Source organism: Puma concolor, chromosome A1, assembly GCF_028749965.1.
Source record: "Puma concolor isolate L17-30 chromosome A1, mPumCon1.1.hap2, whole genome shotgun sequence".
Lineage (NCBI taxonomy): Eukaryota > Metazoa > Chordata > Mammalia > Carnivora > Felidae > Puma > Puma concolor.
Window position 1 is genome coordinate 235,306,324 of NC_141667.1, and position 27,748 is coordinate 235,334,071.

Here is a 27,748-nt window from a genome sequence, read left to right on the forward strand (position 1 = left end):
GCCCCGCCCACTACGGAGGGCGAAGAGGGCCTCCCCGCGAGGGCCGTTCCCCGGCTGCTTCTGCCAGACCTACAATCGTCGGCCCGGCACAGGTACAGCTAAAGGCCAGGGGCGCCGAGTGGGTGAGGAGACCTGTGGCAGAAGGGTTTGGGCCTAGGCACAGACCTGCGGAGGGAGCGGCCTCGCGCTCGGCCGTGTCCCTGGAAGGTCAGTGCCGCCCTAGCCGCCGAGCGGAGCGCCGCAGGCCCTGCCGCGGGGCCGGGGATCCGGCCCGCCTCTAGGGCCGTCTTTGGGACCAGGAGGCTGCCTGCGCTCGGAAACCGCGGAACCGAGGCTGGACGCCGGCCTCCTCCCGCTCCCCTGGGCGGCCCGCCCCGCCATCGGGGCCCACGTACGGGCACGCACGCACGCCCCACGTCCCCACGCCCCACGTCCCCACGCCCCTTCTCTGGCAGAGGCGCGCCGAGAGACCACCCCCCGCTTCCCGGCGTGGGCGTGGCCGCAGCCGAAACACTTGACAGCGGTCCGTTCTGCGGAAGCGCTCCGCGTTCTGTACTGTAGTCCCTGGCTTCGGCCACATGCCTTTTCTAGAACCCGTAGCCTCCGGAGGAGACCGTGGCGGGGAGGGTTACTGAGCGATTGAGGGATCTCGGTTTTCCCTACTTACTGTTTAATAGGCTCCGTGGCTTAAGACTCTTGAAAGAAGTAAATAGCTTTCCGACTTGAAAAGCCTCAGTTCCACGTTCGTGGAAGGCCTCCGTCTAAGTACAGGGAGTGGAGGGGAGTCTGTAAAGTCGACGACTGTTTCCTGTGTCGCGGACGATACAGTAAAAGATAACTGAGATTCGTTCCCAGCCTCCGAGAACTTGCCGTCTAGTAAAGGAGAGAAACAGCAGTAAGAAAATCACAAAATTGTAATTGCGATAAGGGTCATAAAGGACAGAGAAACTGTACTGTACAAGCACTTGATGTTGAGCTCCACAAACAGATGAGGGAGCAGGGAGAGTAGTGGCTGATGGGCGTAGTTTGGAAGGTAATCCGAAGAATGCCCAGAGAAAGGGAGCACTGAGCAATGATCTGGCGTTTCCTAAGCTTAAGGGAAGAGCATTTCAACCCTGCACCGCCAGTGTTGTTTAGACAAGGAAGAAGTTTGGTATAGAACGATGCTAGAGACGTGGCAAGAGCCTTTGGCCTCATGAACGATGTTGACCTGTAATTTGGGGCGGTTTTGAGGTGAGGAGGGCATGGGGTGTGGTGAGAGCAACGCAGAGACGGGAAGGGATTGCAGGGTTCAAGTGTGTAGTTAGGAGACTGGTGGGAATCCAGACAAGAGAGGTCCAAGTTCAAGATGTCTTGAACTAGATTGGTGGCAGTGGCTATGGAGAGAAGTGGATGGATTTTGAGTGGTGTTAGGAAGTAAAAATTGTGAGACTTGGTGTTGGATTAGCTAGGAGAGTGAGGGAGAGCAAAAACGGAAACGATGTGGCTCTGGGTGGACTGTGATGCTGGTCCCTGAGATGACGGTTGTGGAAGAGGAAATGACCGTGTAGAAGATTCATGTACAGGAATAAGTCCGACGTTAATATTGAGTCTGTAGCTCTGGATTTTAAGGCTTAAAAAAAAAAAGTTTCCTGGATGGTTGGTTATTAAGCTATTGCAGTAAAATAACTAAAATATAAAATAAATGAAAAATGTCGTAGCTAAAGAAATGTGGTTAAGAAATTGGCCAGAGACATGTGTTGGCTTTTTCCAGTGTTGCAAATCAACGTTCTAGCTCTTACAAAGCCAACCTGAGTATGGAGAGTACTTTGTTCTCCTTATGGAAGAGCAAAACCAGAGCCAAGGGACAGCAGCGGGCAAGCTCAGTGACCATGCTTCAGTCCTCTGGGATTAAAGCTGTACAGCTCAAACCCGTTAGAATGGGGCAGATGGATAGTTGGCAGGTCGACAGGCAGAAACAAGGACTTTGTGACACTCCTGTGAGAGGTGTGAGAGGCTTCTTAAAGCCCTAGGGATTGGCGAAGTTAATTTCACAAATACTTAGTTCACTAGACTCTATGTAACTTTGATCCAACCTCTCTGGAAATAACATCAGTAAATACGAGCTTGTGAATATCAGCAAAATATCAGTGAGGGTGCAAGCAATTTAATCTCTTACAGGACAGGATCATAACCTGTATCGTATCCACATATCATAACCACATATTTAAGTCATTTTCCGAGAAGGTTCGTGACAGTACCTCCTGAAGAGATACCACCAAAAGTAATGCAAAATAATCTATCAAGGGGAATGCAGCTGTCCTTCGGAGCAGTAATGACTTGGCCACTTTTTTTTTTCTTGTATATGACTAGCAACCTTCCTCATAATAGCCCCAAACTAGGAACGGTCTAAATGTTCCTCAACAGAAAACTGGGTTTAAAATCTGGAGTATATTCATACACTGGGACAATCCTCTGAAATAAAAAGGAAAAAACTGATGATACTTGCAACAACACAGCTGAGTCCCCAAAACATGCTGAGATGCCTTTCAACAAAGAGTACATACTGCATGGTTCCCTTTATATGAAATCTTAGGGCAGACTGGTGGGAAAATATGAGGACAGTCTTTGCCCCTGGCTGGGGACAGAGACTGACTTGGAAGAAGCACGAGAGAACTTTCTGGGGTGATGGTAATATTCTACACGTTGGCAGGAGTTTCGGTTCCAGAGATGCTTGTACTTGTCAAAACCGATTAAAAGATACAGTTAAGGTTTGCACATGTCATTGTATGTAAATTTTGCCCCAAAGTGAAAGGAATCATAGACACATAGTGAACCCTAGTTCATGGTATGCATACAGAAGTATTTGAGGATGAAGTGTACCGATGTCTGCAATCTACTTTGAAATGTATCCAAACACAAAGGGATGGAAGAAGGAATAAATAGATAAATAAAACAAGGACAACAACATGTAGCATCTAGATGAATGGGTATTGGGTGTTCACTGTATAGTCTTTCAGCTTTTCTGTATGTTTAAACATTTTCATAATAAAAATGGGAAGAAACTAGTCCTCAAAGAACAGTGTTCATTTTAAACAACTGCAGACCAATGTGAAAAGATAACGCAGCCCTAAGCTCACCAGAAGTACACAGCGTATGGAAGTAGCCACGTGTTTATTTCATCATGTCCCGCTTTACGGCTTAATATCTAAAATCATTTCAATTTCTTATGGAAGATGTGGGTCAAACCCTAAAGCTCCTCCGCGTTGTGTGCATTTGGAATAATGCAGCTGTCAGTTACCTCCCATGGTCCCAGGCAGGTTAGTGATGGTGTTGAAGAGATCCAAGCGGTGGAGAGAGGACCGAAATTACTGGGGTGAAAGGGTTTGAGGGCACTTGTCAGTTTGTCCTCCAGTGCTTGCAGGATACATTTTGGGCGATCCAGTCTCAAGTAAATAAGGAATAAAAAAAAAAAAAAAAAATTATATGGTTGCTTTTTTCCCCCCTAGAGGTAGAGTTAGCTACCGAATTAAAAACTACAACTAGATGCAGATCCCCCCAGTTTAGGATGATCTTAGTAAGGTCTGAGTTACCATGAGACCAGAAATGGATACCCATAGTATAAAATTGTGGGATTTAAGTAAACGAGTTTAAGATAATTGGCTTTTATTTTTCTTTTTTTAATTTTTTTTTCAACGTTTTTTATTTATTTTTGGGACAGAGAGAGACAGAGCATGAACGGGGAAGGGGAGAGGGAAGAGAGAGAGGGAGACAAAGAATCGGAAACAGGCTCCAGGCTCCGAGCCGTCAGCCCAGAGCCCGACGCGGGGCTCGAACTCACGGACCGCGAGATCGTGACCTGGCTGAAGTCGGATGCTTAACCGACTGCGCCACCCAGGCGCCCCTAAGATAATTGGCTTTTAAAATAGTTTTGGATGTCTCAGAAGGGATAGCTGTGGCAGAAAGTAACCAAATGCACCGATATTGTCATGAGAATGTAACCATTTCTATTTCGATTTAGATCACTGGCTCATTCAGCCTACTGTTTGTTTGACAGAGTATCGGAGACATTGAATCAGAGAAATCTTATGAGAGAGCAAGGCTTCCTATTTTACGTCCACCTTGAAAGGGTTCTTAACCTTTGTTCTCATAACCCCAGACATCCTATAGCTTAAACTATTTCAACCCACTTAACATTATCGTGTTTTATTCTTGGGGCGCCTGGATGGCTCAGTGTGTTCAGTGTCCAACTCCTGATTTCAGCTCGGGTTGTGATCTCAAGGTTCATGAGTTGGAGCCCCGCGTGGGGCTCTGTGCTAACAGTACAGAGCCTGGTTTCGGATTCTCTGTCTCTCCCCCTCTCTCTGCCCCTCCCCTGCTTGCACTCTCTGTCTCTCTGAAAATAAAAAAATAAGCTTCAAAAAAAAAATAATAATGTTTTATTACTTATTTCCTTATGTCATCTTGTTTTGAGGGGGTCCTGACCCAGCGGGTGTTTGTTTGTTTTTGCGGAGGAAGGGCAGAGAGAGGGAGACACAGAATCCGAAGCAGGCTCCAGGCTCTAAGCTGCCAGCACAGAGCCCGACGCGGGGCTCGAACTCACAAGCTGTGAGATCATGACCTGAGCTGAAGTCGGACACTTAACCGACTGAGCCACCCAAGTGCCCCTAAAAACTTTTTAATTATGAACAAAATTATACAGAGAAGTTGTAAGACTGGTAACAGAACACCCGTGTAACCATAACGTAGATTCAGCAAGTGTTGCCATACTGCACGTGTATTTTCCGCCACATCCTGTCAGAGTAAGTGGCAGATGTCGCAGTCCTCTACCCCGCAAACAACCAAGTCCCCTCCCAAGAATGGCATTGTCCCTGAGACCATCCACAGGACTTCTCTGATAGTATCTGGTCCATCAGGAATCTCGTCCATATCCAGCTTGTCCCCTGTATCTCTCTTTTCTCTTTTATAATTTATTGTCAGATTAGTTTCCACACAACACCCAGTGCTCATCCCAACAGGTGCCCTCCTCCATGCCCATCACCCACTTTCCCCTCTCCCCACCCCCATCAACCCTCAGTTTGTTCTCCGTGTTTAAGAGTCTCTTATGGTTTGCCTCCTTCCCTCTCTATAACGTTTTTTCCCCCCTTCCCCTCCCCCCGATCTTCTGTTGAGTTTCTCAGGATCCACATGAGTGAATACATATGGTATCTGTCTTTTTCTGCCTGACTTATTTCACTTAGCATAACACTCTCCAGTTCTATCCACGTTGCTACAAATGGCCAGATTTCATTCTTTCTCGTTGCCAAGTAGTATTCCATTGTATATATAAACCACAATTTCTTTATCCATTCGTCAGTTGATGGACATTTAGGCTCTTTCCATAATTTGGCTATTGTTGAAAGCACTGCTATAAACATTGGGGTACGCGTGCCCCTATGCATCAGTATTCCTGTATCCCTTGGGTAAATTCGTAGCAGTGCTATTTCTGGGTCTTAGGGTAGTTCTGTTTTTAATTTTTTGAGGAACCTCCACACTGTCTTCCCGAGTGGCTGCACCAGTTTGCATTCCCACCAACAGTGCAAGAGGGTTCCCGTTTCTCCACATCCTTGCCAGCATCTATAGTCTCCTGATTTGTTCATATTAGCCACTCTGACCGGCGTGAGGTGGTATGTCAGTGTGGTTTTGATTTGTATTTCCCTGATAATGGGTGACGTTGAGCATCTTTTCATGTGCCTGTTGGCCATCTGGATGTCTTCTTTGGAGAAGTGTCTATTCATGTCTTCTGCCCATTTCTTCACTGGATTATTTGTTTTTCGGGTGTGGATTTTGGTGAGTTCTTTATAGAGTTTGGATACTAGCCCTTTGTCCGATATGTCATTTGAAAATATCTTTTCCCATTCTGTTGGTTGCCTTTTAGCTTTGCTGATCATTTCCTTTGCAGTGCAGAAGCTTTTTATCTTTGATGAGGTTCTGATAGCTCAGTTTTGCTTTTAATTCCCTTGCCTTTGGAGATGTGTCCAGTAAGAAATTGCTGCGGCTGAGGTCAGAGAGGTTTTTTCCTGCTTTCTCCTCTAGGGTTTTGATGGTTTCCTGTCTCACATTCAGGTCCTTTATCCATTTTGAGTTTATTTTTGTGAATGGTGTAAGAAAGGGTCTAGTTTCATCCTTCTGCATGTTGCTGTCCAGTTCTCCCAGCACCATTTGTTAAAGAGACTGTCTTTTTTCTGTTGGGGATGTTCTTTTCTGCTTTGTCAAAGATTAGTTGGCCATAGATTTGTGGGTCCAATTCTGGAGTCTCTATTCTATTCCATTGGTCTATGTCTGTTGTTGTGCCAATACCATGCTGTCTTGATGATTACAGCTTTGTAGTAGAGGCTAAAGTCTGGGATTGTGATGCCTCCTGCTTTGGTTTTCTTCTTCAATATTACTTTGGCTATTCGGGGCCTTTTGTGGTTCCATATGAATTTTAGGATTGCTTGTTCTAGCTTCGAGAAGAATGCTGGTGCAATTTTGATTGGGATTGCATTGAATGTTAGATTGCTTTGGGTAGTATTGACATTTTAACAATAGTTATTCTTTCAATCCATGAGCACAGAATGTTTTTCCATTTCTTTGTATCTTCCTCAATTTCCTTCATAAGCTTTCTATGGTTTTCAGCACACAGATCTTTTACATCTTTGGTTAGGTTTATTCCTAGGTATTTTATGATTCTTGGTGCAATTGTGAATGGGATCAGTCTCTTTATTTGTCTTTCTGTCGCTTCATTATTGGTGTATAAAAATGCAACTGATTTCTGTACATTAATTTTGTATCCTGTGACTTTGCTGAATTCATGTATCAGTTCTAGCAGACTTTTGGTGGAGTCTGTTGGGTTTTCCATGTATAATATCATGTCATCTGCAAAAAGTGAAAGCTTGACTTCGTCTTTGCCAATTTTGATGCCTTTGATTTCCTTTTGTTGTCTGATTGCTGATGCTAGAACTTCCAACACTGTGTTAAACAACAGCGGTGAGAGTTTGTCCCCTATATCTCAACATACCTTTTCAGTTGCTTTTTTCAAACACACTGTATTTTATCATTATGTCTCCTCTGTCTTTTTAAATCAAGATTAGCCCCCCTCCCCCTTTTTATTCCCCATAACACTGACTTTTTTTTTAAAGACACCGAGCCAGTTGTCTTGTCCTACAGTCTGGATCTGTCCGATTGTTTCCTTGTGCTGTCATCTGATTTGTTCCTCTCTGAGTCTGGCCCTTGTATTCCTTGGAAACTGGAAGCTAAGTGTAGAGGCTAGACCAGGTTCCTGTTAGACCTTTTCCAGCAGGACTGCTTTGCAGAAGGCACCGAACAGGTGCCACACTGCACAAGGAGGCATGCCCTAGGATGTTGGCTTCTTCCCACCGGCGGGATGCTGAGTCTGACCTTAGGTCAGGCAGGGTGACGGCCAAAGTGTGTTTTCCCCATTTCGATTTGTAGGTAATCTTTGCGCCGCCCTTCGGCACCATATGAATACCTCGTTTCCTCATTAGCTTTTTACCTCATGATTTTGCCTCCATCCTTGCCTGAATCCGTGATTTGATTGAAGGTGGCAAAATGGTGATTTGTAAATTACTTCTCTTCTCCATTTATTAGCTGGCATTCTCCTCTAACGAAGAGCTTTTCCTTCACCAACTGGGGATGATTACTGATTGTAGTTCTCCCTAAAGAGGTAGGATGATGCTTCGTTCTTTTTCTTGACCAATTTTCACAGTGAGGAGTCAGGGTAATAGTCACGCAGGGCTCTGGCAAACGATCTTTCTTTTTGATAGATTTTTGCGTATTCAGTGTGTTGAAATAACTTTCAGCCATTATTCTTTAATGTTGAAATTACCACACATTTGGCCAGTGGGAATCTGTCCATGCTACCAACCTGTGAATGAAATGTCAACAAACGATATTAAAGTATTATTGGGGCAATCAGAAAACTGGATATTTAAAGGAATGATTATTAGTTGGGGTAGCGTTATCATGGTTATTAAAAAGATAAAAGAGGGACGCCTGGGTGGCTCAGTCAGTTAAGCATCCCACTCTTGACTTCGGCTCCAGTCATGATCCGAGGGTCATAGGATCGAGCCCCACATCGGGCTCTGCCCTGAGCATGGAGTCTGCTTAAGATATTCTCTCCCCTCCCCCCCCCGCCACTCAAGAGCTCTCTGTCTCTCTAAAATAATGTTTTTTTATGTTTATTTTAGAGAGAGAGCCACTCATAGAGCATGAGCAAGGGAGGGACAAAGAAAGGGAGACACAGAATCCGAAGCAGGCCCCAGGCTCCACGCTGTCAGCACAGACCCCGACTCGGGGCTCAAACCCACGAACCGTGAGATCATGACCTGAGCTGAAGTCGGGCGTTCAACCAACTGAGCCACCCGGGCGCCCTTCTCTCTAAAATAAATTTTAAAAACAGATAAAAGAGTCCTAACCTCCTAGAGACGACATATTGAATGACATATTGAAGTATTTGTTGGCAAGATAGGATTTACCTTGAAGTAGTTCATGGGTAGCTAGCAAGGGTGGTGGGGGGAGGGGAATAGCCCAGGCTGAGAGGAAGTGGGTTTGGCCACATTCTATTAATTATGAGGCTGCGTGAGGGATGCTTAGGGTTTGATTATACTAGTCTTCCGGGACATGTTTGAAACTTTTCCTAATGACAAGTTTTTTAATTATTTGAACCTAAGGTGGGATTTGCGGTTCAGATTGAGTAATCTCACAGCTTTTTTTCTTAACTGCATATTTATGTTTTTAATCTATGAAAAGCTTATTTTGAAGGAATGTGTACCTGTTCAGCTTTGCTGACGTAAAGCCAAAATGGAGCTCGTATTGGAGCTTAATTGCTGCGTAAATCCAGGAAATTTGAAACTCTCTAAAATGTAAGTAACGGTAAAGAACTTAAAGAAAAACGTGGTTACGGTATTTCTCTACCTTTTCCTCTTCTTGGAAAGTGTTTTTAAAGCTTTAAAAACAATTCCCCATCATTATTCTGAAATCGTCTTTATTTTGTAAATAAATGTGCTAGTATAAAAAATACTTCTTCCAGGGGCTCCTGGCTGGCTCAGTGGGTAGAGCATGTGACTCTTGATCTCAGGGTCATGAGTTCAAGCCCCCATTGGGCGTGGAGATCTCAGGGTCGTGAGTTCAAGCCCCCATTGGGCGTGGAGCTTACTTAAAATAAAATTAAGGGGCGCCTGGGTGGCTCAGTCGGTTAAGCGGCCGACTTCGGCTCAGGTCATGATCTCGCGGTCCGTGAGTTCGAGCCCCGCGTCGGGCTCTGTGCTGACAGCTCAGAGCCTGGAGCCTGTTTCAGATTCTGTGTCTCCCTCTCTCTGACCCTCCCCTGTTCATGCTCTGTCTCTCTCTGTCTCAAAAATAAATAAACGTTAAAAAAAAAAAATTTTTTAAATAAAATTAAAACTAAAACAAAAATAGAAATACTTATTCCCTGTAAAAGATTGAGGAAAAAAATGGCAAGAAGGATAGGGGGACAAAATCACTTGGGTCTTCGACCACAGACAGCCAGGGTCTTCATAAATTTCTTTTCATCTTTTTCCTATGCCTTGTCTGTTATTTGCTTACTTGTCAAAAATCCTACATTTGGAATTAATATTATCTGTTTTAATGTGTTGAGGATTCATTACACAGGACACGTCAGCTTTCATGTGTTATTGCCGGGGCCGCCCTAACTCACTGTGAAATTTGGTGCGGCTGCTGTTTTCCTGACGATAAATGGAAAAAAGGTCATCTGGTCTCTTCAGACTGTCCTGCTTTTTGGGTTTGGGGGCTTCCTCCAGCAACAAATACATGGCTTTTTGGTGAAACAGTGCTATGGCAGCTATTTAAAATCCAGTTTGCGGGGCGCCTGGGTGGTGCAGTCGCTTAAGCGTCCGACTTCAGCCAGGTCACGATCTCGCGGTCCGTGAGTTCGAGCCCCGCGTCGGGCTCTGGGCTGATGGCTCAGAGCCTGGAGCCTGCTTCCGATTCTGTGTCTCCCTCTCTCTCTGCCCCTCCCCCGTTCATGGTCTGTCTCTCTCTGTCCCAAAAATAAATAAACGTTGAAAAAAAAAATAAAAAAAAAAATAAAAAAAAATAAAATCCAGTTTGCTCCTGTCTTAGAGCCTTTAGCACAAGGACGGGGGGGGGGGGGGGGGGGGGGGGGGGGGGGGGGGCTGTTAGTCCCCAACCAGGTAATGACCGAAAGGGAATTCATCCCATTCACCGGGGCTGGAGCGTTGGCCGTAGATCTCACTAAGGTCAGCGGACACGTGAAGTGCCAGCCAGAATGCGAAGCCGGGGGACCCCAGCGTCCCTGTACAGTGCTAGGGAGTGATGCGCAGAGGTCGCTCCCGGCTGTTCCCCTTGTCTCAGACATTCACTGAGCACGTCCAGGCTGCGCTGGGCTCTGGGCTCTAGCGTTCCGAACGCAGCCGCGAACAGAATGGGACTGGTTGTGAACATGTGTGCAAATAACCAGATAGTATGTCCGGCAGGGGACGTCTGTAAAGGCAAGGCAATGGCTTTGAAAGCGATGGAGGGTGCGGTATTCTACAGAGCGGGCGGGGAGGCCTCGCTGAGCAGTAACCCTGGGGCCGAGCCCCCGGGTTCACGAAGCACACAGCCGGCTGCGCGGCGGATCTACCCGCGTTACATGCACCCGGAGGAGGACTGTGTTCACTGTGTTCACAGGCCATCGAGGCTGGAACCGCGCCGCGGAGGCGGGGCAGGTGCTGCGGGCAGAGGTGGCTGGGGGCCGCTGTCGGCCCCTTCAGGGGTTTGGCTTTGTCCCCCGGAGTGAGATGAAACCGGTGGAGGGTGATGAGCAGAGGAGGGGCGTCATCTGCCGTGTACCTTGTAAAAGGACCGCTGGGCGTCAGTCACGTGGGTGATCAGTTACAGGGGGGGAAGGGCAGAAGCCGAGTGCCGGAGGGGGGCCAGGACCCGTACACCAGGTGAGAGAGGATGCTGTCTTCGGAGCCGGGTGATAGCAACAGGGAAGGGGGGCGGGGGGGTTGGATCCCGGAGGTTTGTAGAGGGTGAACAGAGCCGGACCGACGAATCGCTGAGAGAAAAAGGCGAGGGAAGGATGCCTTTGCTGTCTGGGGCCTTGAGCAGCCAGAAGGGCACGCGGCCTTTCTATGAGCTAGGGAAGACCGAGGGAGGAGCGAGAGCGCGGGGGCGGTGGTGTTCCCTGTGGGTGACGTCCGGTATCTTAGCGGACAGGTCGGGGGGGCAGGCAACTCTACAAGTTGGGGAGTCAGGGGAGAGGCCGGAGCCAGGGCAGCCCGTGGCGGGTGTTATCCAGCTAGGACCGTGAGATTGCGTGCATCCCTTCACTTTCACTCGATTTACCGTGTCTTTTTTTTTTTGGTCGTATCACTTGCCACCAGAGGCGTGAGGCGGGGGTGATGGGGGCAGGATCGGTGGTCGTACAGCCCAGTGAGATCCAAGCTAGCGACCAGAGGCGGTTTCCGGTTCTAGGGAACACTCCAGGTGACTGTCATTGCGGGTGACCCGGGGACGTTCTTTGAGGAGCACTGCTGAAGGCACCTCGTCCTTTCCTCTTTTGTCGTGGACAGGGCCCCCTCCCTGAGTTCTTGTGTTGCTCAGCAAACCCCAGAGGATGTGCGTGGGTCCTCTCATCCCTCCAGCCCGCACCTCTGGCCTTGGCCTAACGTGCAAATGGAAGGAGAGAGACACTTAGGGGGCGAGAGAAGCAAGTGAAAAGCCAAAATGCCGTTAATAAGAGCAGCGGTTATTCCCATGCAGTAAACCAGCTTCACCCCGTGTGCCTAACGCTTAGTTAACGCTTGGTCGTCACGCCTTATTACCTCGTGAGTCATCCGTTCGGTTTATGAGGGCGGCACTTTGATTCCTGTCGGGATATTTCCTCTCTGAGAGTCCTCCCAGAGTGCTCCCAGCTTTCCCAGAATAGCGCTTTTGTGTTCTGGATACCTCCAGATACACTGATAAGTTCTCAACAGCTGACTGTATTCACAGTTTATGACTTGGTATTTGTGAATCGCCGAGGATGTTATGTACTGCCTTCTAAATAAACCTGTAGGATGATACTTGCTCTCAGAGTCAGCACTGTAGTGCTTGGGAAATAGATCAAATGAGGCAGCTCGGGAAATAGATCCTCGGGAAATAGATCAAATGCGGCAGCACTGGGGGAGGAAACAATGGAAAAGGAAAGCACTGTGCAAATACGGCTTGTTCTGACAGTAACTTGCACTGGAGCCGGGACCACCGTGACCTAGTGTGACTACAGTCACCTGACAGTCCATGTCATTGGTGGAAATTTCCTGTGCACGGGTCCACAGTGTTTGCAGATGACACAGGCCTGCAGCCCCTCACACGCACACCCTCCGTGCACCGTATCAGACCACGGGGATGAAATGATGGCACGGTAACAAACCTTTCTCCCTACTTTTTAGGATGGCCACTCTTCTTCTAAAGAGGCTAACGTTGCATACCGTAAAGACTGGAAATAATTGCATTAGATGTCCTGGTACATACACCCTGCACCAGACCGCACCAGCACGGCCGTCCCTCCGAGCTTCTGGCCCGAGACTGTCCTGCCCGATTCACGCAAAAGCTTTCGGTACTGTTGCAGACACCCAGGACGAGAGGAAGAAGAAAAAGAAGAATGAACCAGCTCTTAGCAACATCGGAAGAAAAATTCACGAGCGGGTTATTCACGTGCTGGATGAGGCGGGCAACGACTTGGGCAACATGCACCGAGCAGACGTGATCAGGCTCATGAACGAGCGGGACCTGAGGCTCGTGACAAGGGACAGCGGCGCGGAGCCCCCGCAGTACCAGCTCCTGACGGGGGCACAGATCCACGAGGAGCGCCTGCGACTCCGGGAGCTGGGAAAGGCCCACCCGAAACCCGGTAGGTGACCTGCTGCCCATGCCCTGAGCCCCAGGGACCGCAGAGGGCGTCTGCCGAGGTGCCTGGTGACAGCGGGGGGGTGAGGAGCGGGGTAGTTCACGGCCTCCCCACATCTCCCGCATCTTTCTCCAGCTCTCACTTCATTTCCATTCCTCCTCCCGTCTTTTTTCCCCGATGCCCTGTGGTCGGCGTCGCTCCCTCGTGTAAAATGGGGGCACCCCAGAACGACGGGACCCCTTTTCCTTTTGGCCTGGCCCGGGGGTGGCAGCATCTCTGGCGGCCGGAATGAAATGAGCCTCGGAAGCAGTGGGATGGGGGCCCTGTTCCCCGCTTTCCCCCTCATCTCTAACGTGGAGGCGCCTGGCCAGTTGGCCGGAAGCCCTTTCTGATCTCCGAAGGGATTCATAGAGCATCTTCCACACCCTGTTGGTAGTAAGGCTCATTTACACATTTACCGGTCACCTCACCACGGCCTTGTCTTTTATGCCTTATGGAGCCAGGAACTAGACATCAAGTGAAAATTTTTCATGAGTCCTAATAAGTGCTGACGGTTACGAAAGCTTGTTTTATGGAAAACACTCTGGGGCAGGGGGCAGGAGACGGGTCCCAGAGCTGCCACAGCGAGGTTGTGTGTGTTAGGAAAATCACACGGTTCTCTGTGGCTCGGTTCTGTGGCACCACATTCAACGAGGATGTTGGCTGGGAAACAAAAAGTCTTCAGAAGAGGCCACCCGGGATGGTAAGGGCATCACATTGCATCGCAGAAAAAACGCAGAACAGCACCGAGAAGTCTGGAGAGCTTTGGCGGGGGTGCTCTTTGCAGAGACAGTTGAAGCTCTAAGGTGGTAAACGCATTAATTTTGTTCCGGTGGCGACGTAGGACCAGCTGCGGGAGCTTGAAGGAAGCAAGGAGGTGTTCCTAAAAGGAGGTCTTTTAGGAAAATTACTTTTGGGAATTAGAAAGCGTACAGAAAACTATACACACCTGTTACCCACCATCCAAAATGAACAAGCGTTAACGTTGTCGTACGAAAGGTTGTTAAACGAAACAAAACATTACAGGAAAGTCGAAGTCTCCGTGCTCCCTTTTCCTGTGCCGTCCTCCCTCCCTGCCGCCGTGGACATGAATGTGAGTCTGTGCTGTTAACTTCAGTGACGTACAAATCCGTGGTATATGGCATGATTCTGTACACATGAAAATTGTGTCATGCTGTCTTCAAGAGCTAGGTTTAGGTAACAGCTGTAGCTAATTTTTTATAATTACTCAATGGAATCCTCAGAATGTACCAGATACCGTGGATTGGTCAGGGCCTTTCCATGGGCATTGGGCTCGTTTCCAGCCTTTCATTTCCAGACCAGAGCTGGCTCGTTTCCAGACCAAAGGGCATGTCTGTCAGTGTCTCCAGAGTCTATGGGGCAAATTGTCAGCAATATATAAAATTTCTTTCTCTACATCCTCACCCATACTTGGTACTCTCATCTAATTTTTGTCCTGCCAATGGGTGAGAAACCCGATCTTATTATTTCTTTGGGTTTCATTTCACCATTTGAGTTGCCTCTTCTGTGAACTGCCTGTTTACATGCCCTCTTCCTCTACTTGCGTGGTCCCCCCTCCCACCCCCGCCAATTTATAAGATTCTCTGTGTGATGCAAAAAAAACCTTATCCTAGTTAGATTTCTTTTTTTTTTGCCCTTTTCAAAATTACACCATAGTGTCTTTGACATAGGAAATTATCAATTTTTTTCCTTAACAAAATCGTTCTTTTTTTTAACATTTATTTTTTAGGGAGATAAACAGAGCATGAGCAGGAGAGGGGCAGAGAGAGAGGGAGACACAGAATCTGAAGCAGGGTCCAGGCTCCAGGCTGGAGCACAGGGCCCGATGCGGGGCTCGAACTCCCACACCGTGAGGTCATGACCTGAGCCGAAGTCAGATGCTCAACCAACTGAGTCACCCAGCCGACCCTTAACAAAATCCTTTTAGCCTGAGGTCACAAACATACCCGGTCTTTTCTTCTATTTTAAAGTTGTATTTTTTCACATGCGGTTAGTGCTCCCAGGGAGATTGTTGTGTGGATTAAAACCTAACTTTTCCCCCGTATGAAAACTCTGAATCTTCCAAAGCTTTTACTAAGGAATCTGTTCCTTCCCTGTAATTTTCTAAGTCAGGATTTCCATTGCTGGATACAGGACATAGAGAGCTCGCTCTCGTCCGATGCAGTCCGGGTGACCCCATTGTCACTAGAAGGGCACCACTAAAGGAGTCAGATGAGAAGAGTACTTCCCAGGGGCGCCTGAGTGGCTCAGTCGGATAAGCGTCCGACTTCAGCTCAGGTCATGATCTCGTGGTTTGGGGTTTCAAGCCCCACATCGGGCTCTGTGCTGACAACTCGGAGCCTGGAGCCTGCTTCGGATTCTTTGTCTTCCTCTCTCTCTGCCCCTCCCCGGCTCATGCTCTGTCTCTCTCTCAAAAATAAACATTTTAAAAAAATTTTTGAAAAAGGAGTACTTCCTAAACACTGCTCCCGTCAGAAAGAAAAATAAGGCCAATGAAGTTCATCATAAAGCTAAACTTGTTCCTTTTAAAGGACCATTCTTTTGTACTGTCATCAAATGAGGGTACTAATAAATGGAAGCATTTCATATCTAGATACTTGACAGGTAAAAACTGGTACCTTTATGTCTATTTTCCTTGTTTAAAAAGTGTTTACCGGTCTGTCAGACTAAGTCAGGAAGAGGAGCGTCCGGGCCCCTGTGGCAACCGCAGATCTCACGAAGTGTGCGTGACCCAGCTCAGGCCCCCCCAAAGGGACCAGTCAACAGTCCTAAAAAAGTCTCTGTTTTAAACTAGGCCCTACCCTGACAAAGGAGCTAACTTTTTCTTCAAATATTGGACGACATGATTTGGACACAAAGAGTAAACAGATTCAGCAATGGATTGAGAAAAAATACAGAGTTCAAATTACTATAAAGAAAGGGAAGAACGTAGAGCCAGAAAATAAAATGGTAAGTGAAAGCAGGTCTGAGAAACTGCTCATTCTGTTTGCTGATCTAAAAGAACAATCGTAGAAAGTCTGGGTGACGTAAAGGCAGAGTAGCTGGCGAATTCTCCCGTGACGGCAGTAGCTTCCCAATTCGCTTTTCAAAATGCAAGCATACGCTCCATATACTTTTTCCACTGAAGCGTAAGTATCGTCACGTGAAAACACTGCACTTCGTGATCTAGTGAAAGAGTAACGTATACTCTTCTCTTTGACAAATTGTACGGTATCTAACACTTAAGTAGAAAAACATACTCATTTTTTTAAAGTCTATTTACGATTTATGAACGCCTCTGAGAATTCTTCCATATAAAGTTAAATGGTCTTTGTGAAAAGTATCAGTTTACACTCCCAGGGTCAGTCTACAGAGTACCTACTTCACTTTTAGAGTCCGAGAACTCAGCAGCTAAACGGCAGCATGGGTCCAGTGGTTTCCACCCTTGTTCATGTTAGAATCACCGAGACCTAGGACCCAGCCCAGCTGATCCTGGATCTCTGAACTGGGTGTGTTTCCCAAATGACTCTGTGAGCGGGTGTTAGGAACCGCACAGGACTGACAGTTGTGGGGATAAGGAGGTCCTCTGCCCATGCCCAAACCCACCGCTCTGTACTTCTCTTTTCCGAGAGGGTAGTTGGAGCCAAACACAGCCCCTCAGGGCCATTGACAGCGGGGATTTTAAACTATCAACTTTTAGTGCGGGAGTATAGTTCCATGGAGTTTGTAAAACTGCCTGGTTATGGTACAGGTTTCAATGACTGCTTAACCAGAAAGGCACACTTTGATTGAGCTGATCACTTAAGTAACAGCAACTCAATCAAGAATGCAGATTTGTATGGGTATTAGAGCATTAGCACTAGAAAGAGTCGAAGACATTGGTTTTAAATTAATCTTTGGCCGTTCTCCCCTTCTAGGAGGAGATATGTAATCAAATACTCCAAACTATGCCCGGAATAGCTACCTTCTCAACCCGCCCACAACCTGTTAGGGGAGGGAAAGCTGTAATGTGTGTTCTTCGTCATTTAAGCAAAAAGGAAGAGAATGCATATAGAGAAACCCAAGGAGCCCAGAAAGAGGACCCTTTGAACAAAGAAAATGGAAACAGCAGAGAATCAGATGTTGTGCATCCGTGATTTTAATAAAGAAAAACGTGCTTCTGGGAGGAAAGAACTGAGCTGGCTGGTCTGTGGTCCTTTAAGCAAAGCAATCTGGTGTTCAGTTGAGGGTAAGTATCGCGACCGTCGAGAGCACCCTGCCTTCAGTACAGTTCAGTGACTCTCCGTTTGTAGGCAGAGATGAGCTTTGTCCTTGTTTCTTTTTAGGAGGAATGTATCCACTGAGACGAGAGGCCAAACTCCGTTTTTCACGAGACGGTTTTACCTTTGGAAATAAGAAAGCGAGACAATGAGAACGCAAAATCAAACTATCCAACTAACCTAATAGCTGTACCCCCCAACAGGCACCCAGCACCCCCTTAGAAGAAAGTGAAGCCCAGCGACCGCGTTCCCAGTAGAGCAGCTCACACAGCAGTGACGAGCCGAAAGTACCCGAGACTGCATCCGGCTGGGGCACTTTGGGTTTAAAACCCACAGCGGGCCCCAGTTAACTTACTTTGAGGTTCATTTTCTTCTTGTCAGGGTCATGCACAACAGCGTGCCTAGTGAGACTTTGCTACGATGAAGGGAAAAGAAAAAGTTATGTTTTTGAAACGCTGCCATTTGGGTGCCTATTAATATGAGAACTTCACGAGTTCTTTAAACGGTCGACCTTCTTTCTGTTACATACCGTTGAGGGATTTGACCTCTACTTAAAGATGCTCCCACCAGAGCAGAATTCTTCCTCACATCCTACACCTCATCACTACCTTTCCCGAGGACTCAGGTTCAGAATTTAGACAGTCTCGCCGCCCCCCCCCCCATGGCTTCTGAGTTGCTTCCTGAGGGGGAGGAGGGGGAGAGCCAGTTCTGGATGAGCTATTCCAGGCTGAAGAAGCTTCCTGTAACTGAATCTAGGCAGCAGCATTCCCAAACACCAACGGAACACCTGACCGGTCTCCCTGCCCTTGATAATGATGCTGACTGTGATCAGCTCCGAGCTCCTGTCGGTTTGCACCCACGCTGGGCCTGCCTCACTTGTGTGTTCCGTCTTAACCATGGCGCACGGCACACGCTTGGAAGAGTCCCGGCCAGAGAGCCTGCCGAACCGCACGGGCCCTCCAGTGAGTGTCACGTGCTCACCTGTTCACATCTCACCCAGATCTAGACTAGACTCCAGTCCTAAGGTCCCTCATGTCCTGATGCCCACTTCTCAATCCCTAGATGGTGAGTCTAAAAGGACACCTAATAGGCATGTGGTACCACAGGCCACTGGTTCTCAAATGTAGGTACGTAAGAATCACCTGGGAGGTTTGTTAAAACACAAATTACCAGGTCCCATCCCCAGTTTCTGATTCGGGGGGGGGGGTGGGGGGGGTTGGTAAGGATATGCATTTCTAGCAAGTTCTCCGGTGATGCGGAAGCTCCCGGTCAAGGGCCACACTTTTGAGAACCACTGGCACGGGTGAATCCGGTTGTTGTGCGGACTTCAGAACCACCCCTGCTGAGGCGAGAGGGGAAGGTCCGGGCCACCCAGCTTTCCCCATCGGCAGGCCCCGGGACACCGTCTTGGGACCCAGGGCTCCCAGGAACCCCGCCGGGAGGCCGCCCGTCTAGAGGACCGCGTTTGTGAGGGCGAGTACTTACTTTCATTGCGAACGTTTTGCCGCAGCCGGCGTGCTCACAGGTGAACGGGCGCCTTTCCTCGTGAAAAGAGAGAATGTGGCTCTGGAGATTAAAGACCGTCGTGTAGGTCCTACCACAGCCTTCCCTGGGACACCGGCACACCTCCCTCTCCGGGGCGTGAGTCTTCATATGTTGCTTCAGGTAATCCTTGCGTTTAAAGGTTTTCTGGCAGACGTCACATCTTATGGCCTCTGGTGGAGCAGACACACACTTAACCCATTTCCCCAGGTATCGCCACTCGGGAAAATTAACGCTGAGCTTGTAAGGCAGGTATTTGGGGCCAAAAAGGTCACGATGATCATAAATCCGAACACCGGCTGCAGTGTCTGTTGCTCGGAAGCCGGTCTCGATGCTCCCACGTGCGGATATTACGTGGAGTCACTCCATTCCCTTACCAGCGAGCAGGGGTTCTCAGCCTGGTGGCCGTGGGCAGGGGACAAGATGAAGTAGACCCGTGTCCTTCCTCGGCCTCCAGTACAGAAGGCACCGCCTCCCAGACCGCCCCCCCTGCCGGAGACTTTCCGGCCGCTAACTGCACGGCGGCTCCTCCCCGACCCGGGACCCCGGCTCCCGTGCGTCTGCCAGGCCACCGAGGTACCAGCTTCACAAACGTCACGGGAACGCCTTTGTCTTAAGGCACACGCCTAGCACTTCACTCTCCAAAACCGTAGGGGCAAATGTCACACTGCGCCACGCACATCTGCCTCACCTCTATGGGCTTCCCTCATGTGTTTTAGAAGCTCTGTCCACGTTTTTGCCACGAAGGAACATTCTTTTTTGCACACGTAGCCTGTGTAGGAAGAAGCAGATTGGCGCATCGCCTTCTGTGAATATTCAGCGTAAACACCGCTCGTCATTGGAAAGGAAACTTACAAGCCTATGCAGTTGCCCTCCTACCTCCCAAACCATTCTGTTCTGTCAGCCGTCGGAGGTGGGAATAAAAACTAAGGTTTGTTTTGCAGTAAAACCCAACGATCGCACAGCAAGGCGTTCACTGCACGTAGGGTTTCACCTCAGCAGACTCCACGGAAGGATGCCGTGCCCTCTCCCGCTGTGGTCAGTGAGCTGGGTAGACCGCGCGTGGGCTCCCGGCTGCCGTCACTCCCCGGCCGCTGGCTCACGGTCCCTTCCCTCCCTGCTCTGTGCTCGCCTCTTGTTTTCCTCAGAGCTCTGGGGTCCTCTGCGTTCGCCAGACCACCAACACTGAGTCTCGGTGGTTGTGTGCCCATCCCTGGCCACCTCAAGTCTTACCATCTGGTAGCTTCTGCACTGCAGAAAAGACTCGGGCTGCGGCTAAGGGAGAAAATAAGACCCCAGAGGAAACGCTGCGGACGACAGCGGACACTGTGCAAAGCACCGCAGCTGGAAGAATCAGTCCGGGTAACAGCCAGCCCGTGTTTCACCCACGAGATACCAGAGCGAAACCAAAAGGAGCGAGGCCACCTCTCAGGCTTCACCTACTACTCTCTCGTTTTAAAAAAAACAACAACCCAAAAACATATTCTATACTCAGAAAATCGGAATACAGATATAAAAACGTCCCTCGTGGAAACAGAACAGATTCAGGTAATTTAATCCAGTCTTTCTGAAAGAAGTTACGACCTGATTCCTCCGGAATCTCAAACTGTTACCCAAGCCTTGCGAGTGCCAGTAAGGAAAAGAATGACCCAGGTCGTGAAGACGTTTAAATGATGGTGGCGAAGCCAACCTCGGCTGGAGCGCCGCACTCAGAAGTGTAACGCACCGCCAGGCACTCGCGCAGGGCATAAAGCGTTCACTGCCAACAGCGACAAGAGCGGTGAGTGAACAGGCGACAGGCGGGCCTCCGGTCGAGAGCCTAACACCTCGAGCTGCGGCGTGCCGCCCCCGCCTGGACAGTGCCGAGTTTCTCAGCGTGGCCGTAGAACAGAAAAGAAGGCGCTTTCCGCTCAAAGCGTTAGGCCAGCCGGCACGCGTCGCGGTTAGTGTCTACTCAAAGCTGGTGCCACAGGGGCCCCCGTACGCACCCTCGTGGACCTTCCCGTGTCTCTTCAGCCTGCTGCGGGAGGCGAAGTGTTTCCCACATCCCTCATGGGCACACCTGGGCGAACGACACACGAGGCGTGAGCCAATCCGTTTCCGGGGGGCAGCCCCTCAGGGTCGACGTGAACTTCGTCCTTTTCCGCTCCAGAGTCTCTCCCCACGACCAAACCAATCATAAAAAGGAGATTTAAAACTGAGACCGAATCACAGGTGAAATTCAGGTGACTGGCCAGCCTGGAGACAAAATAAACTTAGAGACAAGTGCCAGCACCTTTTTTTTTTTTTTTTTTAAGGATGTGATCAAATTAGTTTTCATCTTTATGCTTCTGAAAAGATACACTGTTTTCCTGGCTACAAAAACACACCTTGGGTGAACCCCTAAGGCACTGGGCATGGTCTCTGCGAGTTTTAACGCCGCGGCCGAGGGCCGGCGTGGCGAGCAGGCAGCGTCAGGTGCACCCTTCTGGCGACCGGTGCAGAGGCACGTCCCAGCTCCGTGTGACAGCCCTCGGTGGCCACCCACTGGCCCCGCGTGGGCCAGGAGCACCGCCAGCCCGTGCTCCTCAAGACCTCACCGGGTGCTCCTTCGCACCCTCCCCGAGTCCACCCCCGTGTGTCCCGTCGCCGTTCCTGTCCCTCCTGAAGGCCCCTCGCATGCAAGGCCGACAGGCCCGATCGCTGTGGCTCTGTCGGAAGGGACCGCTTCGTGTCTGCACCGTGACATTTCATACGACTGAATAAAGCCACTTCTCAGCGCTCCCTTCAAGCTTAACCACAACTGTACTGATCTCACAAATTATTCTGGAACACGTTAGCTATTTCTTTTAGCAAATAAAAGCCAAATTAAACTTTTGACGTGCCCCCGATATAGACGTGGGCGTTCGCTGCACAGAAAAATGTTAAGACGTGGCTTCAGAACGCTTGTATCCCACCTGTGCATTTCAATCTTTTTTTTTTTTTTTTTTTTTTACTTTTTATCTATTTTGAGAAAGAGCGAGAGCACATGCATGAGCTGAGGAGGGGCGGGGAGAGAGGGGGAGGGGGGGGGAGAGAGAGGAAGAGAGAGGGGGGAGAGAGGGGGGAGGGAGAGGGAGGGAGAGAGGGGGAGAGAGGGGGAGGGAGGGAGAGGGAGGGAGAGGGAGAGGGAGGGAGAGAGGGGGAGAGAGGGAGGGAGAGAGGGGGAGAGGGGGAGAGAGAGGGGGAGAGAGAGAGGGAGAGGGAGGGAGAGAGGGAGAGAGAGAGGGGGAGAGAGAGAGGGAGAGAGGGAGAGAGAGAGAGGGAGAGAGAGAGAGGGAGAGAGAGAGAGGGAGAGAGAGAGAGGGAGAGAGAGAGAGGGAGAGAGAGAGAGGGAGAGAGAGAGAGGGAGAGAGAGAGAGGGAGAGAGAGAGAGGGAGAGAGAGAGAGGGAGAGAGAGAGAGGGAGAGAGAGAGAGAGAGAGAGAGGGAGAGAGAGAGAGAGAGAGAGAGAGAGAGGGAGAGAGAGAGAGAGAGAGAGAGAGAGAGAGAGAGAGAGAGAGAGAGAGAGAGATCCCCAGCAGGCTCTGCGCTCTCAGCACGGAGCCTGTCCCAGGGCTCAGACTCCTTAACCGTGAGATCATGATCTGAGCTGAAACCAAGAGTCGGACTGAGCCCCCAGGCGCCCCTGCGTGTCAATCGTCCTGCCACCTGAAATGCAAGAGACCTCACCCATGTGGAGAACCTACTTGAACAGTGGCTCACTGGTGTGCTGGCACTGATGGGTCCTCAGCTGCTGGTGTTTCTTAAAGGCCTTCTCACACCCTTCAAAAGTGCACTGTTTGATAAAGGTTCGTTAGACTTTGGAAAAAATCAAAGAGTGGTTCACAAGAGAATTCCCTCAGGAGAAACACACCGTGAAGATTTTATACTTGCTGCCTGCTCCCCGCGAGTTACCGTCAAATCCCATGCCAGGAAGTTTTAAAGATTTAACACACTGGAAACAGCAAAACGGTTTTCATTTGGGGCAGTCTACCATAATAAACTTCATTAGCAAAAAAAAAAAAAAAAAAAGGATGCTTTCAAAATAAGCCATTATTATGATAGCTAGTAGTTGGGCTAAATTCAGGTATCTGCCAGACAAAATCTGGTTGATGAGCCCTTTAGGAACATTAGACAATAAGCCTAAAAATATGCAGAGAGTTTAAGCATAGAAAATCATTCATACTTACTACATATTGTTTTTGCTGATTTTCATGTTTGCGTTCAAAATGTTTCTTCAAGTTTGATTTTGTGTTGAATTTCTGATCACAGCCACTAGCTGTACAACTGTAAGAAATTGCATAAATCAAAATATTAACAAACCGAGGGAAGAGAAGTTTTAAGATGTATACATCCTCCTCCTTTATAGAAGTACTGTCCAGGGGGCCAGGGTGGCTGTCGGTTGAGCATCTGACTTCGGCTCAGGTCACGATCTCACGGTTCGTGGGTTCGGGCCCCACGTCGGGCTCTGCACCAACAGCTCGGAGCCTGGAGCCTCCCTTGGATTCTGTGTCTCCTTCTCCCCGCCCCCCCACTTGTGCTCGGTCTCTCTCTCTCTCAAAAATAAATAAACATTAAAAAAATTTAAAGAAACTACTGTCCAAAGTACAGTATAAAACAGACTTTAACCAACTCCAAAGCATTAAAGCTGAAGCGTCAGCCTCACTCTGACGGGATTACCAGGGAACGAGATGTGTCTTCACCCAGGCTTCTGAAACCAGGCACGTTCATCACATGTCCTTTATGAGCCGGGCACACAGAAGGTGCAAGACATTACTTCCAAAACCCAAACCCTGCTCAGGCTTAACTCCATGTTTAAGCGAAATTGTTTTTTAATTTAGAATCTCAAAACCTTCATTTTGCTTGAAATGTCAAAGTAAATTGCATTTCCAAAGGGGAAAAAAAAAACCCTCAAAAACACTACTTTTAGCTTCTGTTCAGAGGTAGAAATGGGTATTTAGAGCAAAACCACCAACCATAATGCCCTCTGGCATATCACCAAGCCATCCTAGTTCCCCTTAATGAGTGTTTCTATATCTTGCCCTTGAATTACCCAAATTCTTTGTGAAGTTGTGTTTTAAACGTGTGCTCTTCTTGTGAGTCCTCAGCCTGAGGGACGAAGCAGGACTTCTATGACGGCCCTAATCTCAGCCATCACGGACCAGTAAACACGGGGTGACGCTGCCGGGCGCTGTGCCGTCTACAGGGGGCTGACCGTGAGCGGGGGCAGCGGGAGATCCCACTGGAAGCGTGCGGGAGGCTGCGGCAGAGAACACGACGGACACCAACGGGTGGTGGTTTTGACCCCAGGGACGGAAGGCTGACTTTTAGCTGGGTACACGGTCAACAGAAATAGAACTTTTTCCAGCCTGCCCTGCAATCAGGGGTGGCCACACGGCTGTTTCTGGCCCATCCGGCTCAACGACCACAAAGTGTCTAAAAGGGGGCACGCCTCTTTTGCGCCTTCGCCCATCCTGGTGGCCGGAACGCCTATGATGGCTGGAACTCCAAAGGTCATCTTGGACCGCGACGTCGAAGCCCCAAGATGAGGACGGCAGTGACAAGTTCCAAGGAGCCCAGGTCCTACTGACTGTGGAACACCCCCAGCTGTCCATGTCAGCGTTTCTGTTACACAAGAGAAACAGAGACGGTGTTGTTTGAGTCTCTGTTGTGCTGGGTTTTCTGTCACTCTTGACTTCAATCCTGACACAGGCATTTAACCCAACACCAGTGTGGGGCAAGAGGACAGGGCCCAGAAATGTCCCGACCGGGAGCAAAGAGCAGGCGCAGGGGCACAGAAGACGCGGGCAAAGTTGCAGGGTGGTGCACGGACCGGGTTTTATGTCTTAGAGTCAAGCAGATGGGGCAAGATCACAAAAAGGCCAGATCGCAAAGGTCATTTGCACAATATGCTAAGACCCTGGACTTCGTTATGAAAGCAACACTTAAACCCTGCACAGCTTTAAGAAGGGAAGCCGTCTAGGGCAGAGACGACACCATTCAGGTCGGAGTCAAAGCCTGAAATATGACCGCGGCCACGGGGGGAGGGGCAGGGGTCCGACCAGAAGGGACAGAACCTGACGACCCGCCAGCTGCAGAGGACAGCCGCGAGGACGGGGCGTCCAGGGAAGCTGCCTCGCCTTCGCTGAGGGCCATCGGGTGGACAGGGATGCCACCAACAAGAACGAGGGACAGGAAGGCTGAAGGAAGCAGAGCTCAGGCTGCGCTTCAAGAGACTTGGGCCACGTGGAATTAAGAGGCCAGAGAGCGAGCTGGAAGGGAGTAACACCGAGCTGCCCTGTTCCAGAGGGAACCCTCCCTTTCCAGTTCACCCCGGGAATCTGTCCAGCCCCAGTTCTTCTTGAAGATCCAGTTTTTTAAGGAGCATACGGTAGCTTAATTCAGAAACCAGGAAGCATAAAAAGGGACACAGCTGCAGGTTTCCTTCCACCCCTCACCCTTGCCTCCTCCCCCCCCCCCCCCCCCCCGGGACTCCCCACTACTCCCAGCCAGGACAGGCGACCTGTTCGGCTTTATACAGATAGAAGCAGATAAAAATGCAGATTCTTCCCGCGTTCTTCTCCCTCCTCCTTTTTATGCACAAAAAGGCAGCCCTCTGTCCACTCTTCTGAACTGTGGTCTTTTGATGAATATGCCGTTGGACACTCACTCACGGCTTCACAGACGGTACCTGCATTTGTTTTTCCGGCTGTCTAGGATTCTACCGTGTTGACACACTTTTCAGTCCCTCCTGATGAGCACACGGGTTGATTCTAACGCTGTGCACAGAACCTCGTAGTGGCATTTAATTCAGCCACAAGTGTATCTGTAGAATAAATTCCCCGAAGGGAAACTTCTAGGCCAAAGACTCTCTCCCGGCCCTATTTTCCAGACCACGCTTCGTTACTCTTTGCTGGGCTGGTCGAACCACATTCTGAAATACGTTAAGCTTCACTTAGGGTCATCTGTTTCGGTGATACGCCGCCGTGTGCTTGAACTGAACACGTCTGCCCCCTCAGGACTTTGTCCCGTTCCCGCTGTCCAGCACGCTGGTCACATGGAGGTGGCTCTCCACATGGACAAGGGCAGTGAAGATGATCCCGTGCCAACAACTGACAGCTCCCCTTCCTCAGACTGTTTGGACCTTAGTGAGACGTGAGACACTTCACATTCGTCATCCTCTTAAAACTGGAAGAAGTGAACTCAGATCATTAGAAAACCTCACTGCTCAAGGAGCTGTCTCATAGAACACACTTGGGATACCAAATTCTAACATCTGCAGGACGTGCCAAACAGCTGTTTTTCGACGTGGTCTCCTGGATGTAGCTCTGGGGATCTATAAAGTCGTTACTCTTTTTCCAATGAAAACTCCATGTTTTCACGGAACATTTTGTCCAGTGGTTCTCAAAGTGTGGGTGCCAGACCAACGGCATCAACATCACCTGAGCCTTTGCTAGAAATGCAAGTTCTCAGGCCCCACCCCATGTCTACTGAATCAGAAATTCCGGGGTGGGATCCAATACTATGTGTTTTTCCTTAACAAGCTCTCCAGGTGATTCTCACGCTCCCTATATTTGAGACCCGCTACTTTAAAGAAGCCGATTTAAAAGACAAGCAACACCTCCACCCTTTTCAGAGATAATCAGCAACTCCAAGGAAAATACAATTAAGCCTGGTATGGGAGAGGTGAAGCGGCTCCATCTGAAGAAATACAAGATCAGCTATTAAAAGCTCTACTCCTTTATGCTTCTGTCTCTTCTCCCAGCAGCTTATTGGTTCATAAAGACCCTGTTCAGTGCAGGGCCAAGAATCTGCCAGGGAACCATGACCCCATCTAGTCCGAGCGGAGTGTTTCTCGAGGAGGGTGTCCCACTTAGTACACACGTTAAAGGGAGGAGAGAGGATGCCAACTTAAGAGGACTTCAGACAGACTCATTCCTGAAGTTCTCACGAGTGACCCACACACCCCTCCTCTCTTCCACACGTTCGAAACCCAGGCTCCTCTTGTACCAGGAAGTGCAAATGAAGGACACTGCACATCCCTGGCCTCACGAGTTAACAATCTACTTTCTTACCAGGTCTGTATGCCAAAAGCAACCTCTTTAAAGGCCATAAGACTATTCTCTACTTACACAAATGGCTTTTCCCCAGTGTGAATCAGGACGTGGCGGGTCAGATGGTAGTCCCTGACGAAGGCTTTGCCACACCCTTCACGGTCACAAACAAACGGTCTCTAGCAGGAAGGCAAGAAAAAAACATGTCACTCCTGCCCCAGTCAGTATCTCTGGTACCATTTAAAGACCTAAAACGTGTAGGGGACATTTTAGCCAGGCAGGGACTCTGCCTCCAGGGATGGTTTCCACTGAGTTACACAAAGGCCACAACTGCCTCCCGAAGTCGGTGCAGCAGATCCTGCCCTGTCAGTCACACGCGAACTTAGCGGGTGGCCTTCACGGTAACAGCACCGTTCACGTGCTCCCAACCCGACAGCGAGCGTCCACAGCAAGCCCCTTACAGATGACTTGTGTGCTGTTAGCGTTGGCCGATGTGCACAGATCGCCACCACTGCATGCTTTTATCCGCTGAAAGCCTACGGCAGAGGAAGGTGCGGGTTCCCTCTCATCCCGGACAATCCCAGGGTCTGTGCTAAGAGAAGGCCTGACACACCCATAGGAAAACGCTCGCAGCCTCACTGCGACCGCCGCTTGGGACCCAGGAGGTGGGAGGAGGGGGTCTCCATTCTGAACCTACAGGAAAAGTCGAAACACATCCCCCAAATAACCAGTGTGGTTTATTTACCTATGAAAAACATAGCCCCATGGCAGTCCAGGGGGGAGGTACCGAGGCCTCAAATGTCAGTGCTAGTAACAAAGCAAGTAGACCGGAAGACAGAAGAACTGAATTACCAGGGGAAGATCCACAGAATTTTGCACAATATTTGCCATTCTTTTTGTTGTCGTTGTTTTTGTTTTAAAGAAAGTGCAATTCATTGAGAGAGGCGCAGCTGAGGG

At 49.3% G+C, this 27,748-nt stretch overlaps 2 protein-coding genes across 2 annotated transcripts in view; one reads left to right on the forward strand and one right to left on the reverse strand.

Moving 5' to 3' along the window:
- MTIF3 (mitochondrial translational initiation factor 3) lies at positions 1–17,114 on the forward strand. Its single transcript, XM_025924838.2, is given in 7 exon segments — positions 1–92; positions 7,609–7,684; positions 8,770–8,882; positions 12,441–12,901; positions 15,753–15,907; positions 16,855–16,968; positions 16,970–17,114. Coding segments are annotated over 5 exon segments (849 nt in total). The 5' UTR covers positions 1–92; positions 7,609–7,684; positions 8,770–8,820; the 3' UTR covers positions 17,027–17,114.
- Positions 17,058–27,748, reverse strand: part of GTF3A (general transcription factor IIIA) — a 12,540-nt gene continuing 1,849 nt past the window's right edge. The window contains exons 3-10 of the mRNA XM_086717654.1: positions 26,870–26,970; positions 22,928–23,024; positions 22,445–22,533; positions 20,727–20,800; positions 19,430–19,510; positions 18,682–18,911; positions 17,552–17,611; positions 17,058–17,320 (exon numbers count right to left, since the gene is read on the reverse strand). Of these exons, the coding sequence (XP_086573780.1) occupies positions 17,156–17,320; positions 17,552–17,611; positions 18,682–18,911; positions 19,430–19,510; positions 20,727–20,800; positions 22,445–22,533; positions 22,928–23,024; positions 26,870–26,970 (897 nt within the window). The 3' untranslated portion in view covers positions 17,058–17,155. The remainder of the gene's footprint in view (positions 17,321–17,551; positions 17,612–18,681; positions 18,912–19,429; positions 19,511–20,726; positions 20,801–22,444; positions 22,534–22,927; positions 23,025–26,869; positions 26,971–27,748) is intronic.